The 13,695-nt window shown below is 42.1% G+C and overlaps 1 protein-coding gene across 6 annotated transcripts in view; it reads right to left on the reverse strand.

Annotated features, from left to right (window-relative positions):
- Nucleotides 1-548: 548 nt before the first annotated feature.
- ap3d1 (adaptor related protein complex 3 subunit delta 1) overlaps nucleotides 549-13,695 on the reverse strand; it is a 53,609-nt gene continuing 40,462 nt past the window's right edge. For all 6 annotated transcript variants that reach the window (XM_079506536.1, XM_079506540.1, XM_079506537.1 and 3 more), the window contains 8 exons: nucleotides 13,013-13,177; nucleotides 12,231-12,278; nucleotides 9,789-9,978; nucleotides 7,946-8,034; nucleotides 7,342-7,427; nucleotides 5,879-6,000; nucleotides 5,464-5,543; nucleotides 549-4,937 (listed from right to left, as the gene is read on the reverse strand). In XM_079506536.1, the coding sequence (XP_079362662.1) occupies nucleotides 4,842-4,937; nucleotides 5,464-5,543; nucleotides 5,879-6,000; nucleotides 7,342-7,427; nucleotides 7,946-8,034; nucleotides 9,789-9,978; nucleotides 12,231-12,278; nucleotides 13,013-13,177 (876 nt within the window). In that variant the 3' untranslated portion in view covers nucleotides 549-4,841. The remainder of the gene's footprint in view (nucleotides 4,938-5,463; nucleotides 5,544-5,878; nucleotides 6,001-7,341; nucleotides 7,428-7,945; nucleotides 8,035-9,788; nucleotides 9,979-12,230; nucleotides 12,279-13,012; nucleotides 13,178-13,695) is intronic.

The raw sequence follows: 13,695 nt of genomic DNA on the forward strand, positions 1-13,695 counted from the left end.
ATCAGAGTTTCTCAAACTTGTCATTTCAAGGACTGGTCGTCCCCCAATCAATACCCCATAGCTCTGGCATTGATTAGAGCTATGGACCAGAGCTAGGTTTCCCCATAATAACTATGTTGCAGTCAGACATGTTAATTTGGTTCAGGTAAACTTTAGGGGCCCTGGACCCCACTGGACTAGATAGATATTAGATACATAAATAAATCATCTATAGGCCAATGATTCACTGTTAAGTGTTTATAGAAAAAATAAAGTTTCACCTCCTTGAACCTGTGATGAGTTGACTGTCGATTTAACTCTTGAGCAAGTAGACCCATAATGGTCATTTTAGAATGATTAATTTGAACAATCTCAGGGTTACATTTGGAGGTAGCTCTGGTCCATAGCTCTAAATGCAACGCATTAGAGCTATGGACCAGAGCTAATATGGAGGATACTTGGATTTTACTGTGTAGGTTAACTAACTAAATGTTAGCAATAGGATATTCAAGGTCTCTGCATGCTTCAACCGCTCTCATGGTCAAAAATAACAATGAAACACAGCACTGTAGCATTTCTCATGTGGGAGTTTATTATTTCACTGTAACACAAAGACTACAGCAGCCTTTATTTTATTTTGGGTAGACTTCTTTCTTTAAAGGGAACGTTGATAAGACAACAATACATTGTCATAGTCAGTAATCCCCTTTAAAACATTATATTACATCTTACAGCTGGAGAATAAGAGTATGAAGGAATTTAGACAGGACCTTCAAAGAACTAAAATACAATAAGAGAGCCATATGAGAGCGTATATGTCATTGTCACAAGCCAAACTCCATACGATAAATCACTACAATGGACAGAGCATTAAGACAAAGTGGGTTGCTTCTCAGTCAGAACCGTATACATCATGTGACCTTTGACCGACCATGTGACCTACTCTACTGTTCAGCCCGCCCTCCCCCCCCATATCCTCTGACCCGATAAACCCCCAGCCCTTTTAGTCCACTTGCCAGAATGTGAACCCAGGCATGTTGAGTACACCAAAGATTTATGTTATACATGTGGAGTATGGGTCCCCAGCATGTAGAAACTGCCGGATGCTAACTTGCATATGTTGAGCAATTTTCATAATTTGCATAATATGTGACCATACCATTAACAATCTATAAGGATTAGGAAAAGAAAATAAATAAAATTTTCATCATGCTTTAAGTAGCATGTGACATGTCAAACTAGGGGGTTTTCGTGATGCTGAATCCATTCCAAGCATTAGTTTTGCACAAAAAACACTCCTTGGGCTAAAACGGCCATAGCCATCATCACAAATGTGATGATGTCAGCACGTGATGATGTCAGCACATTTGGGCAAGTGCTATGGCAGTTTTTAGCCCAGTGGGTGTCCTTTTTTGCAAAACTAATGCTTGGAATGGATTCAGCATCATGAAAACACCCTAGTTTGACACATCACATGCTACATAAAGCATGATGAAAATTTGAATTTTTTTTGCCTTCTATAGGTTGTTAATGATATGGTCACATATTATGCGAATTGTGAAAATTGCTCAACATATGCAAGTTAGCATCCCGCAGTTTCTACATGCTGGGGACCCATACTCAACATTTCTAACATAAAACCTTGGTGTACTCAACATGTCCGGGTTCACAATGGGGCTCTATGGGCTGGCAAATAGACTATTTGCTTCCCCATGTGTGATAATTTAAAACATTCAGAAATCTCTTTTATATATATATAAATATATATATAATTGTCAAATGAAATTAGAATAGATAAAAATACAATACCATCAATTGTAGAACGGTTTAAGTCAACTTCATTAAAAAAAACAAAAGAAAAGACAGAAAGGAATGTCAAAAGGAGTACTAGAGAATGTCCTCTGGTTGGGGAAAAACAAACAAACAAACAAAATAAAAAGTAAAAAAGTGTGTACATTCCTAATCATGCAAGATACAAATTTTAATTAAATATTTTGCACAGAAAAAAAAAAGTGAATTAGTACAATGTTTGATTAGGAGTCATTTAACAGTTTCATTTATATCAGCCAAAGCATTATATATATATATATATATATATATATATATATATATCTCCTACCAGTTGATCAACTCCGTTTTCAAACTCTACTACTCGACAGATGCTCGTGGAATGGCTTATCTGACATCATTATCATCTACAGTTGTTGACAGACTAAGACTAAGGGAACGAAGGGCTAACCAGAATATACAAAAAGTCAGTTATAAGTCTTGCTACTAATAAGTCAAGCTGGACCAGGCACTGACTTGAGATAATGATTACAGGAACCAAGACGATGAATAAAATACCTCTGCAACTCATAAAAGGACACCGTTTGTTTTAATGGTCATTCACACTCATTTTGTCAATTCACAAAAGGAGTGGCAAGGCAGTTCTGAGGAACGGCACCTCTGCTATGTGACGTGCAGGAGCTATTGTGATGTTAATTTCTACAAGCACCAAGCGCAAAAGGTTGGATGACCTATGAGACAGGACATTATAATATGTTGCTAAAAAGAGTAGTTGCTCTGATTCTCATGGTGAGAGCCACTCAAAGTAATACTGATCAAAAATGAGTATGGTAAAAGTGACCACACTTAGCAAAATTATGACATATGTATTCATTCTTTCATGCCCAAAGTCTATCCCAAAGTAAGCTTTATGTTTACAACATCTTCAACGACTAGACGGTTAAACAGAGAAATGACACTACGTTTAACTGGATCAGTCGCTAGCTTAAGTAAACAACAACTGGCCTTCATTTGACGTAAGCTAGTAAAGCTAAAAGAGAAGCAGGGAAATGTCTCTAGATGGGCAAGTTGTTTTCTCCTTCCACATTTTTCAGTCAGTCACTTGGACCTGGAGGCGACAGGCCTTACAACAACCCAACGGCTTAGCAGTGAGCATATTATCCTTCAGTGTTATCTCTGCACTAAATCACAAGATAAAATTATACTACACTACCCCATCCGTGAATGTATAATCAAGGGAGCAAGCTGTGGGGTGGGGGGCTCACTGTAATCAGCTTGACAGCTGACATTTTATTGGGTGAAAGTGTATACGAGTATTGTATTCAAGCTCACAGAGCTACTCTGATGCTGCTACTTCCATATGTACAACCGAACGTTCCGATGAACACAACTCTTTATCCACATCGTTCTTAATTCTCTGGATGGGGCAAAGTGCTAGCTCAGGCTTTTGAATTCCTGGAGCGATTGATATGTAGCAAGAACGTGGGAAGAGGGGGTGTTGGGGGTGTCAAACTGCAGCTTAGCACAGTTGGAACACAGCAGGAACACTGGGGGAAGCGGGGACGTGTGAGAGTAGAGTAGAGTACTGATTTCGCCACAAGTTTGCATCAAATGGTCACACCCCTCACGTCTGGGAGCTCGACAACCACTGTGGTAATCTTTCTTTAATAATAACCATTCCTCTGTATTATACTACAAATTTACAACCCCCAACAGATGGAAGTGGATGTGTTGGATGCAGCTCAAACTGTCTGACCTTCCTTGCCCATGCTATTGAAGAATAACAATGGCCAAAACTCAAACCAAAATGGGAGATCGAAAATGTGCGAAAGTGGCGGTTTTCAAAATGTTTTGGAACGGAAGGGCGAATCTGCTCAGTTCGAAGCTTGTTGGATGTATGCGGACATTTTCGCAGGGGGGCCCTCTAGCAACTCCCGGGAGTCCTAGGCGGTCGCATAGTTTGCGTATACGGCGGGCCATTCAGACTCAAACCCGTGGCGAAATCAGTACTGGCTTCAACGAGACACAAGAGTGCTGGGATCGGTCCGCCTGCATGGTCAAGGCACAGAGCAAAACCACCCATATACGAAAACGAAACACAAAACGAAAACAAAAAAGAACACCCGTAGTACCATAAGTAGCCTCTCTCCCTGGGTCCTTTTAAATGAACATTTAGCAGGTCCGATGTGGGCCTTGCCCAGTCTGATCCGGTCACATACAGCAGGGCCAAGGCACTGCTGCACGTCTAAACATTTCACAGTGCAATTTCCCCATCAGGTACCAGATCAGAACAGTGATAGGTGACCATTTTAAGAGTCCATATATTTTTTTCCAGCTAGGACCAGTCTGAGGAAGTCAGTCACACAATTTCCAGGACAAAACATGAGCATTTATAGTGACAAACGCAAAAGGTCGGGGGGGAACGAAAGGCGCAGACAGGCTTCAGACAAAATAAAAACCCAAAACAAATCAAGCAAAACAAACAACAAAATAACTTCAAAACATTAAAAACACAATTCAACCTTCAACAACAAAAAAAAGTCCAGTTGTCAGATTACATTACATGACCGTCACAGACTCAAAAGGCCAATAGAGTGGAGGATACATGGGACAGAACGGGGAACGCCAGCGATTCAGAAGTCACAGGCTCAGCATAGAGTTGGAGACAGACGGGTGCAGCGGGGGGGTTGAGCAGGAAGGAGAAAAGTTTTGAAATCCAGGAAGTTAGAAAGCAAAAACGAAAGTGCACCAGGAGGGAGTGTGTGTGCAACTAGTCTGTAAAACAACATCAAATGTTGAGTAACGAGCTCAAGAGCGCAGAAGGGTGGGGGGTGGGGGACACTGAGTGAAGAGGAGGTTTGACGAAGGAAAACTTCTTGTGAATCTGTGGACTCATAAACCAGGCAATACTGGGAAGGTCAAAGACGAAGTGTGTTCGTGTGATTATGTGTTTCAGCATGTGTGTGTGTGTGTGGGGGGGGGGGGGTGCGGGTAGGGAGCGCTTTAGAGGACTGTAGTGAGTGGGGGGAGTGGGCAGGAGGGTGGTAGGGGCACCCTGGGGCTGTCAGACACAATCAGCACTGAGAGAAGGTCTGCTTGATCTCATCCAGCACATTCCCAAGCAGCGACGGCTCGTCACATTTAGCGTCGATGGACACGGTCTGATCGGCCTGAGAGAGAGAGAGGGAGAGAGACAGGATTTGAGGACGGAAGTCAAATGCTGCGTTCGCACTGGCAGATGCAAAAGATACAAAGATACAAAGATACACAGCGTATTTGTATCTTTGTAGCTGAAGTTGAAACTAGCTCAACTTTCTTTGTAGCTTTGTAGCCATTGCAGCAGCTACAAACACCGGATGTATCTTTGTTATTTTCATGTCACTGAGCTTTCATTGAAAATGAACGGTAGATGCCTAGACGGCATCTTTGCATCTGCTCGTGTGAACGCAGCAAAAATTGTGAAAATAACCGATCTACAAGCTCACGATGCGTTGTGAGCTTGTAGATCTGCCTTTTTCATTTTTTTGTAATACTGATTATGGGTCACGGTTTGGATGTTTGAAAATATAGTCATCCAAGGTTAAAGTCATAGATACCGTAATAAATAGGTGTGTGTGTGTGTGTGTGTGTGTGTGCCAGGGTTTTAGCAAACAGTAAAATGGAACGCTGATGAACAGACGAGAGGCAGTAACTTACAACTTTGACCAGCAGACAGACGTGGTGACCCTGGATAGACCTGCTGTACATGGAGGCACAGGAGTCGATCCTCTCCACCACTGTTTGGACGAGAGGAAACACACCAGAGAGCACACGTGTGAGCTTGACAACTGTGTGTGGTTACACCGAGACACACATTCCTAGAAAGCACATGGTTCACACTGACTGGATGATTGTACGGTGTGTGTCGGTACGTGTGTGCATATCAGTGGTGTAAAATAGCTAAGTAGATGTACTCAAACTACTCATGTACACCTACTCGTACTGATTAAACACCTCAACGTGCTTAAACATCCGGTCGGTCATTATTTTCAACAACTACTGCCACGTCATACAATATCCCTTGCGTAAGCATGTTAGGGGGGGGGGGGTACTTCAAGTGTGTGTGTAGTACCAGAGAAGTGGTGGTGGAAGCAGATCCTGGCTAGTAGGTGGTGGAAGGGCATGTTGACTCCCTCCAGTCGAACACAACTGCCCTTCAGGTCCCCTGATTCCAGCAGCTTTGCAAACGCATCGCTGGTCAAACAAAGAAATACATATATTTCACATTATATCATATTTCATGATTTCATACAGTTTCACCCACATACAGTGATCTCAAGCTCAATGTTTATGACAACTTTAACGTCCGTAGTAATGCAAAAATGCCCTGAGACGCTGAGAAATGAATTATATTATGAACTATCACACAGACTATTATGTTAAGCGAGGTCAAAATGTTTATAAGAGCATGCACTGGCATCCCAGGCACTGCACAGAAGAACACATGAAAGTAGAAAAATAGAGTCTACCACCCAAGATGATGTTTCAAGCTTGGGTGGATGAGCTAGACAAAATTAGGGGTGCTCCCGATTCAAATATTGGGTTTCGATCCCAATCCCTCATTTCCCCCTAAGGATCGGCCGATTCTGATCTAATCGTAGTTGTCTCTCTCTCTCTGTGTGTGTGTGTGTGTGTGTGTGTGTGTGTGTGTGTGTGTGTGTGTGTGTGTGTGTGTGTGTGCACGCGTGCGTGGCCCTGTGTCTGGGCATGTGCAAAGCTGAAAAAAACGTTTTAAAATGAAACATAAAGGACTTAAAAAGGTTACCGTTATGCTGGGTCGTGGGGGTTAAATAGGTTATAAAAAGATCAGTTTTCCGGATCTGGTAATTTGTCAACGACCGATGGATCATTTGGAGTGAAAACTGGACGATTTCAATCAGTGGCGGTCTGGCGGAGCGCTACTCAAAATATCAGCTAGGGTGGTAGTTTTTTAATGAATATCCAAGGAGGCGTAATCCAGTGAGCAGATTCTATTTTCCTGGGAGAAATGTGTTGACCATAGACGTAGACGTCTATTATGCTACCGGACTCCAGTGGTCTAAAGTAAATAAGTACATTTGCTTAAGTACTGTACTTAAGTACTGTACTTAAGTACAATTGTGAGGTATTCGTACTTTACTTGAGTATTTTCTACTCCACTAAGGGGCAAATATTGTACTTTTACTCCACTACATTTATTTGAAAACGTTAGTTACTTTGTAGATTTAGATTAGTATTACTATATAAAATAAAATAAAAACATGTATTACGCACTTCAGCCCTACATACATTACAGCCATTTGAAAATAGCCAATCTACAAGATCTGCTATTTTCAAAAGAAACTATTGAAAACTTGAAATGGGACATTCTGCACAATGAGTACTTTCTACTTTTGGCACTTAGAAGTACATTTTGATAGCAATACTTTTGTACTTTTACTCAAGTAAAAATTTAATTCCGAACTTTTACTTGTAACAGAGTAGTTCTACATTGCAGTATTGATATTTTTACTTAATTAAACATGCAAGTACTTTTTCCACTAGTACTGGACTCACCTGTAACAAGGAGTAGTGATCAGGTATGAGGTGCAGGTAAAGTGCAGTTTGAAGTCCAGTTTCTCGTGTGTGGAGGAGTCGTCAGTCTGCAAGAACACAACACAACAATAAGGAAAGACAGGCAGCCAGAAAAGTACAATTGATTTGACAGGTAAGATAACTTAACCCATTAAAAAAAACGAAAATAAACGTATGTTTCTATGTCAGTGGTTCTCAAACTATTTCATGTCAAGGAGCCCCAGAATGATATATATTTGGCCGCCGACCCGCATCTCAAAATGTTGTTCCAGAGACCCCCCAGAAGCAAAGATATAAACGTTTGCTCTGAAAGAACATATATTCAAAGATTTGCACCACATTTTCACGATTAAAAAAAATAGCAGATCTACAAATGTGTAGCGTATGAGCATGTAGATCTGCTATTTTCAACAGCTAAACTTTAAAATAATGGTTGAAGTGGTTAAAAGCTATAAGGTGATACAGATACGTCCTCAGGTCTAAATGGGTTAAGATATAAGAAAAAGTATTGTCACTTATGTCCATATACATTTTGGATTATTACATGTTCAGTCCAATACAAAATAATCCTACATTTCCCACAGACCTTGACAATGAAGGTGAGGGTTCCCTTCAGCTTCTGAGGCATCACGATGCTCTGCACAGCGAAGACGAACCGTGCCTCGTTTGACACACCTGAGGCATGAGGGGGAAAAAAAAACATCAGCATCAACATTTAAGATTTGATACATCGTGCCGGTCATTCATCTCATGAAAGATATGACACGTTTTCATAGAAATGCGTCTACATTCATGCATAGAAGTCAGCATGAAGTCAGTCCACTGCCCCCCAAGTTGGCAGAGGAAGTGTAGCGCCCAGGATTACATTAGATCAGGGGTGCCCCCAGTAGATCACAAAGGCTAAATCCCCCTAAAGAATATTTCAATTAAATATATAAAAGACAATTCTTGGCATCTGCCACTTGAATTAAAGGTGACTTGATTGATTGACATCAAAAAGCGCCTGTCAGCTCAAATCCACAATGCAACATTTTGTTTTCAGTGTTGCTGTGCACAAACATTGGTAGCATTATAAATTAAATACAAGAAAACCCTACCTATTCCATTTCTCCCCCTCTATTTCCCATTCCAAGTGCATTTGTCTTATATGTAATGCCAGCGCCGCTATTCTAAAGCACCCTCAGGTACATATTTAAACTATTTTCAGGTGGGTAGATCTTGTCGAGTTGGTCATTTTGAAAGTAGCTCTCAAGTCAAAAAAGGGTGGGCACCCCTGCATTAGATAATTGACACTGGGTGAAAAAATGGGTTGCAAAATCGTGGAATAAAACGTATAGAAAAAAAAAAGAAATGCGTCTACAGTAGGGCTGGGCGATATATGACTCAAGTCAATAGTACGATTATTAAAATCTTTTGCCTCGATGATGAACAAAAGTGATAATACATGCAGTGTAAGTGATTATCAATCAAAAAATGTTTCGATATGTAAGAAAAACAAATGTGTAAACCCTTGCTTCCTGATTGTTTGGTTTAGAACCAATAAAAATCGGTTATTGGTTCTAAATACTGTATCAGTTTCAAAATATACTTTGTTAGGTTTTAGTTCATTCAGCCCCAGAAATGATCACATTGTCAGGTGAAGGAAGCGCCGTCTCCGTTGTGTCTCCCCCCGCCCCCAAATTAGTCTGATTATTGCGACCACAGGTCCCAGTTACTATGAAAACCATGCAGGAAGCACTTCCTGTTGTCACACTTCCTGTACTCGCTTTGCCTGTAGTGCTTGCATAGCTTTCTATGGGCCAACCATAGAAAACACACAGGAAGCTTGACACGCTTCATGTAATTGTAATGCATTGCGCAAAAAAGATGAGATCACACACACACACACACACACACACACACACACACACACACACACACACACACACACACACACACACACACACACACACACACACACACACACACACACACACACACACACACACACACACACACACACACACACACACACACACACACACACACACACACACACACAAGCCTTTGCTTTGTTGTGGCTTTGCATTGGCTGCGCTGTTTCAGCCGCGTTTGGTTGGAACTTTGAAGTGACGTTCGAACATTGCAAACATGTCAAATAACTGTACTATGCGCCGTGACGTTCCCCGTCAACCTGTGAGTGTGACTGTGATCATGCTGCTCTGCACTGTCTGTCTGCAGCCTGCGTGGATGCCAGGGATATTTGGCTGGCTCTTGCCGTCACATTGGCTAGAAGCAACCAATCACGATCTTGTCGACCAGGTCGCGCAAAGTCGCTTACATTTCACGAGCGTTGTTAGGTCGGGTTTCACCTGACAAAAATCTTTTTTAATTTTAAAATATAAAATAAAAATCACACCCGCTCAAAAAGGAAAGTGATGTAAACCGACCTGGGGGTAGTTGGAAGGGCACCGTGAGGCCATCATGTGGGCCTGCCCCTTCTGGCCTCTGCAGTTTGGAGTTCAACGAATCCAGGACATTGAATTCCATGGATTTAAGAAAGCTGTCACATTTGTTTTCAAATATGACCGACACGACAACCTGACTACCATCCTGTAAGTTCCCCTGGATGTCACACACCTGGAGAAAAAAACAAAACAAAAAAAACGACTTCATTACTCATTTATCTTTATTGTTCTTGCCTTTCTCTACGGTCCAGAAAACGGTCCAGTTTGTTTTCAGAGTGCATGCAAAAAACACAGCAAATGCACTCCCGATTGCCAAGAGCCAACTCCCCAACATCAAAGCATGCCTCACTTTGTAAGAGAAAATAGTGTTTGCGCTCGCCGCTTTGTTGGATAGGGCTATTTTTTTTATATTTCTTTTAGCCGAAGCTTCTAGCCCAAAAAAACAAGCCGAATTCGAAGCTTCGACGACGAAGGGTGTCAGTGATTCATGAGTCGTGGAGCTCAAGCACATAGCTGATCTACAAGCTCTCACCATATCATGCTGCAATGCATTGTGCTTGTAGATCAGCTATTTTGATTTAAAAATAAATAAAAATAAACTGCAAAAAAATATTTAAAATAAAAAAAACTAGATTTTTCTTTTTCATGTTCGAGTTTCGTGCCATCGAACAAAGCTTCGGATATTCAAATCTTTTGGCTCAGTCCCTATTGTTTGACAACACACACAAGAGGAATTCAATCTCAGAAGACAGCATTATTGTGCCACACCAAACAAATTCCCATTTCTCAAATCAATTAGTTGGATGGACACTCTGAGGCAATTCACTGAAAAGAGACGGAGAGAGGGGGGGGAACACTGCAGCCCAAATAAACAAATCACTCATATTGTCATGAGAAGAACCTCAGTCAGTAGCTGATCACCATCCTCCATCATCTTTAAAAACACAGAGAGAGAGAGAAAGAACGGGCAACATATTGTGTGTTAATCTCATCTGCTGGTGAAAGGACGGTTGGTACACTGTTAAATCTGCTGGTGAATGGGCGGTGGGTACACTGTGAGGTCGCACGTTGTAGGTAAGTGTCGAAAGTCGACTGATCATCAAGACATATGCTATTGTCTGTCGGTGTCGGCTCTTAGGTGTATTCAGCAACCTTTTTTTCACACCTGCCAACCGACTTGTCTCCCGACTTCATTCAACTGCCAGTCTGTAGTAATCTGTAGTAGTCAGTTTGGTCTAGTGGTGGCCGAACGGTTTGCGGAGCGATCTTGATACCGGAAGGTCGCCAGTTCGTATCCCCGGACCGGCACGTTAAAATGACCACCGCTGAAGTGCCCTTGAGCAAGGCATTGAACCACTACCATGAAATGTTCTATGAGCAGGGCCTGGCTGTAAACAAGTATCTGATGCTTAGTCCAGTTACCCTGGGTAAATATAGTAACTTTGCTTTGCTTACTTAGCTACCTTTTTAAAAGGGACACCATCATGTTGTTAATGTGTATTTCAGTTTATTGTGGATGATTATCGTAATCCATTCCATAGGAGGGTTGGGCAGCCTTGTCTTTTTGATCGACCAGACATCTTGATGGACTATTGCGTTGAACAAAAACCACCATCTGGCAAAAGCTGCCAAATTGGACAACACAAATTAACCCATTTAGGCCTGACCTCAAAATTTAAAAAAAAATCTTCTAAATCCTCCAGTTTTCTGAAATAAATATTTTCACGATTTTTCAAAAATAGCAGACCTACAAGCTATTTTTCAATAGCTAAATTATAACATAATTTTTAAAACACCAAAAGAGGTTCCCGCCCAGAACATAGCAATGGCCCTGGCTGTTAATCAGTGGGCCAGTGTGTAAGCTGTTAAGTACTACTAGGCCCCTGCTAAAGAGACCAGACCACAGTAACGAGAATGAGTTCGGGAAGTTACGCCAAGAGTCAGAAGACACTGAGCAGTCTGTTTTCAGAAATCCAGTTAGTACAGTTAATGGGCTGCAACGCTGCAGCCCCCTATCATGTGTGCTACATATTATATTTTGCCAAATACAAAAGATAATTTCAGGGAAATTAGATATTAAAGGCGTTGCTTGCAGACTTTCTGAAGACTAACTATGCAGGACATGAATGCACACAGAGGAACGCTCACAGAGAAACACGTGCGTCAACGACTTGACGCGAGTGCTGGTGATCTTTTGATTTTATGGTTCAAAGAGAATTTGAAGTCCCGGTAAAAGTGACCATTGCCCAATACTGGTCCATAGAAACACATTTACTCATACAAATCATATTGACAGAACATTCCCCTGTCTGCTTCAGGTTGCACAATTCCCATGATGCATTGTGTATGCATGCCCCCCCCCCCCGGCTGGCACACCATCAGAATATTATGGCTCAATGTCACTCAGATCCCCCAAAAACTCACCATCTTGATGTAGGAGTTCTCAGCCAGCAGGCAGTAATTGGACATGGGCTGAAACGAGAGAAGAGCTCGGGTCAGGTTTGGTCATTGGGTATGCTAACGAGGCAACTGGAGACTGCGCCCCTCTGCTGTACAATGTGTACAATGAACCAAGCAGTGTGTCTGAAAGTCTATCGTTCAAAGATTACAGGAGGCATTCACAAGTGAGGGGGTCAAAAGGTTAACGCTACAGTGTCTTGAAACACCAACAATCATTTGGTGACACAGAGGTCATCAGTGACCTCATATTTCCCGATATTAAGTTAGGAAATACATTAGGAATGTGATGACAAAGTAGTGTTACAAAGCTTAAAAGGACCTTAAATGTACCGGAAATAGTTAGTCCTGCTGATGCCTTCTGTCACTTCCTTATACTGTAACTGAGTTGCGTAGGAAAACTCTGAAGTGATCCAGTTAGAAAACTACAGTATTTCAGTGTTGGAGCAAAGCCACATAAGATCAATCTCTAAAAACACTAGTTTGTTTGTAGTGTAATAAAAGATAATGGAAGTAAATTTATCTGTTTTCACTATGGATAATTCTCACGATTTATGGATCGTTAGAAAGCACTTTGTTTATTAGTCACACAGTGAGGAGGAAATAAATCATGTATTGGAATTGAGATGCAGTGAATTTGTGACACATCGGTAATCGAATCGTAGCCCTCTGAATCGGAAACGATTTCCGCCTACTGCCGTGCACACACACACACACAAACACACCACACACACACACACACCACTGACCGGCAGAGGCTCCTCCTCCTCGTCCTCCACGGTGCCGTTCTGCACAGACTCCTCTCCTCCTCCGTCGCTGTGGTGGTGATGGTGGTGGTGCTTCTTCTTCTTCTTCTTCTTCTCCTTCTCCTCCTTCTCCTTCTTCACCTTCTTCTTCTTGTGCTTGGAGGACTTCTGACGACAGAACAAGCCATAGATACATAAAGAAGAAAATAGATCCGCTGCAGTTCGTTGGTTGGAGTCATGTGTATCGACGCGAGGGCGGAAGTGTGCCGGAAGTGCGGAAGGCACGACGCCACTCAACTACTGGCCTGCTATCACAGAGCGTCTTTTCCAGGACTTGTCAGACCCGAATGTCCTCTCTGTGACGTACATGGAAGCTTCTGTGAAGCACTAGCCTTGCGTTGCCAGACTGTTGCCTCTCGCAACAGTTGTCTGGGTACACGAGGCTAATGAAGCACCAACCAAGGAGCTTGCCCTCACTTTTGCACATACGGTACGCCCCAGGCATCTACCTTTCTATGTCTATAGGTTCTGATGACAGAACGCAAACAAGCGGAGGAGAGAAGGACAAATGTGAAAAGTGAGACGGGACGGCCGACAGCGCCCGGTCGGACAGTAAATCAAGCGAGGCTCAAAGTGTGACCGTCACGGATTGTGAGGTCGGCGTGATCATTATTATGAAGGGTTTC

The sequence above is a fragment of the Electrona antarctica genome (genome assembly GCF_951216825.1).
Source record: "Electrona antarctica genome assembly, chromosome: 7".
NCBI classification, from domain to species: Eukaryota; Metazoa; Chordata; class Actinopteri; order Myctophiformes; family Myctophidae; genus Electrona; species Electrona antarctica.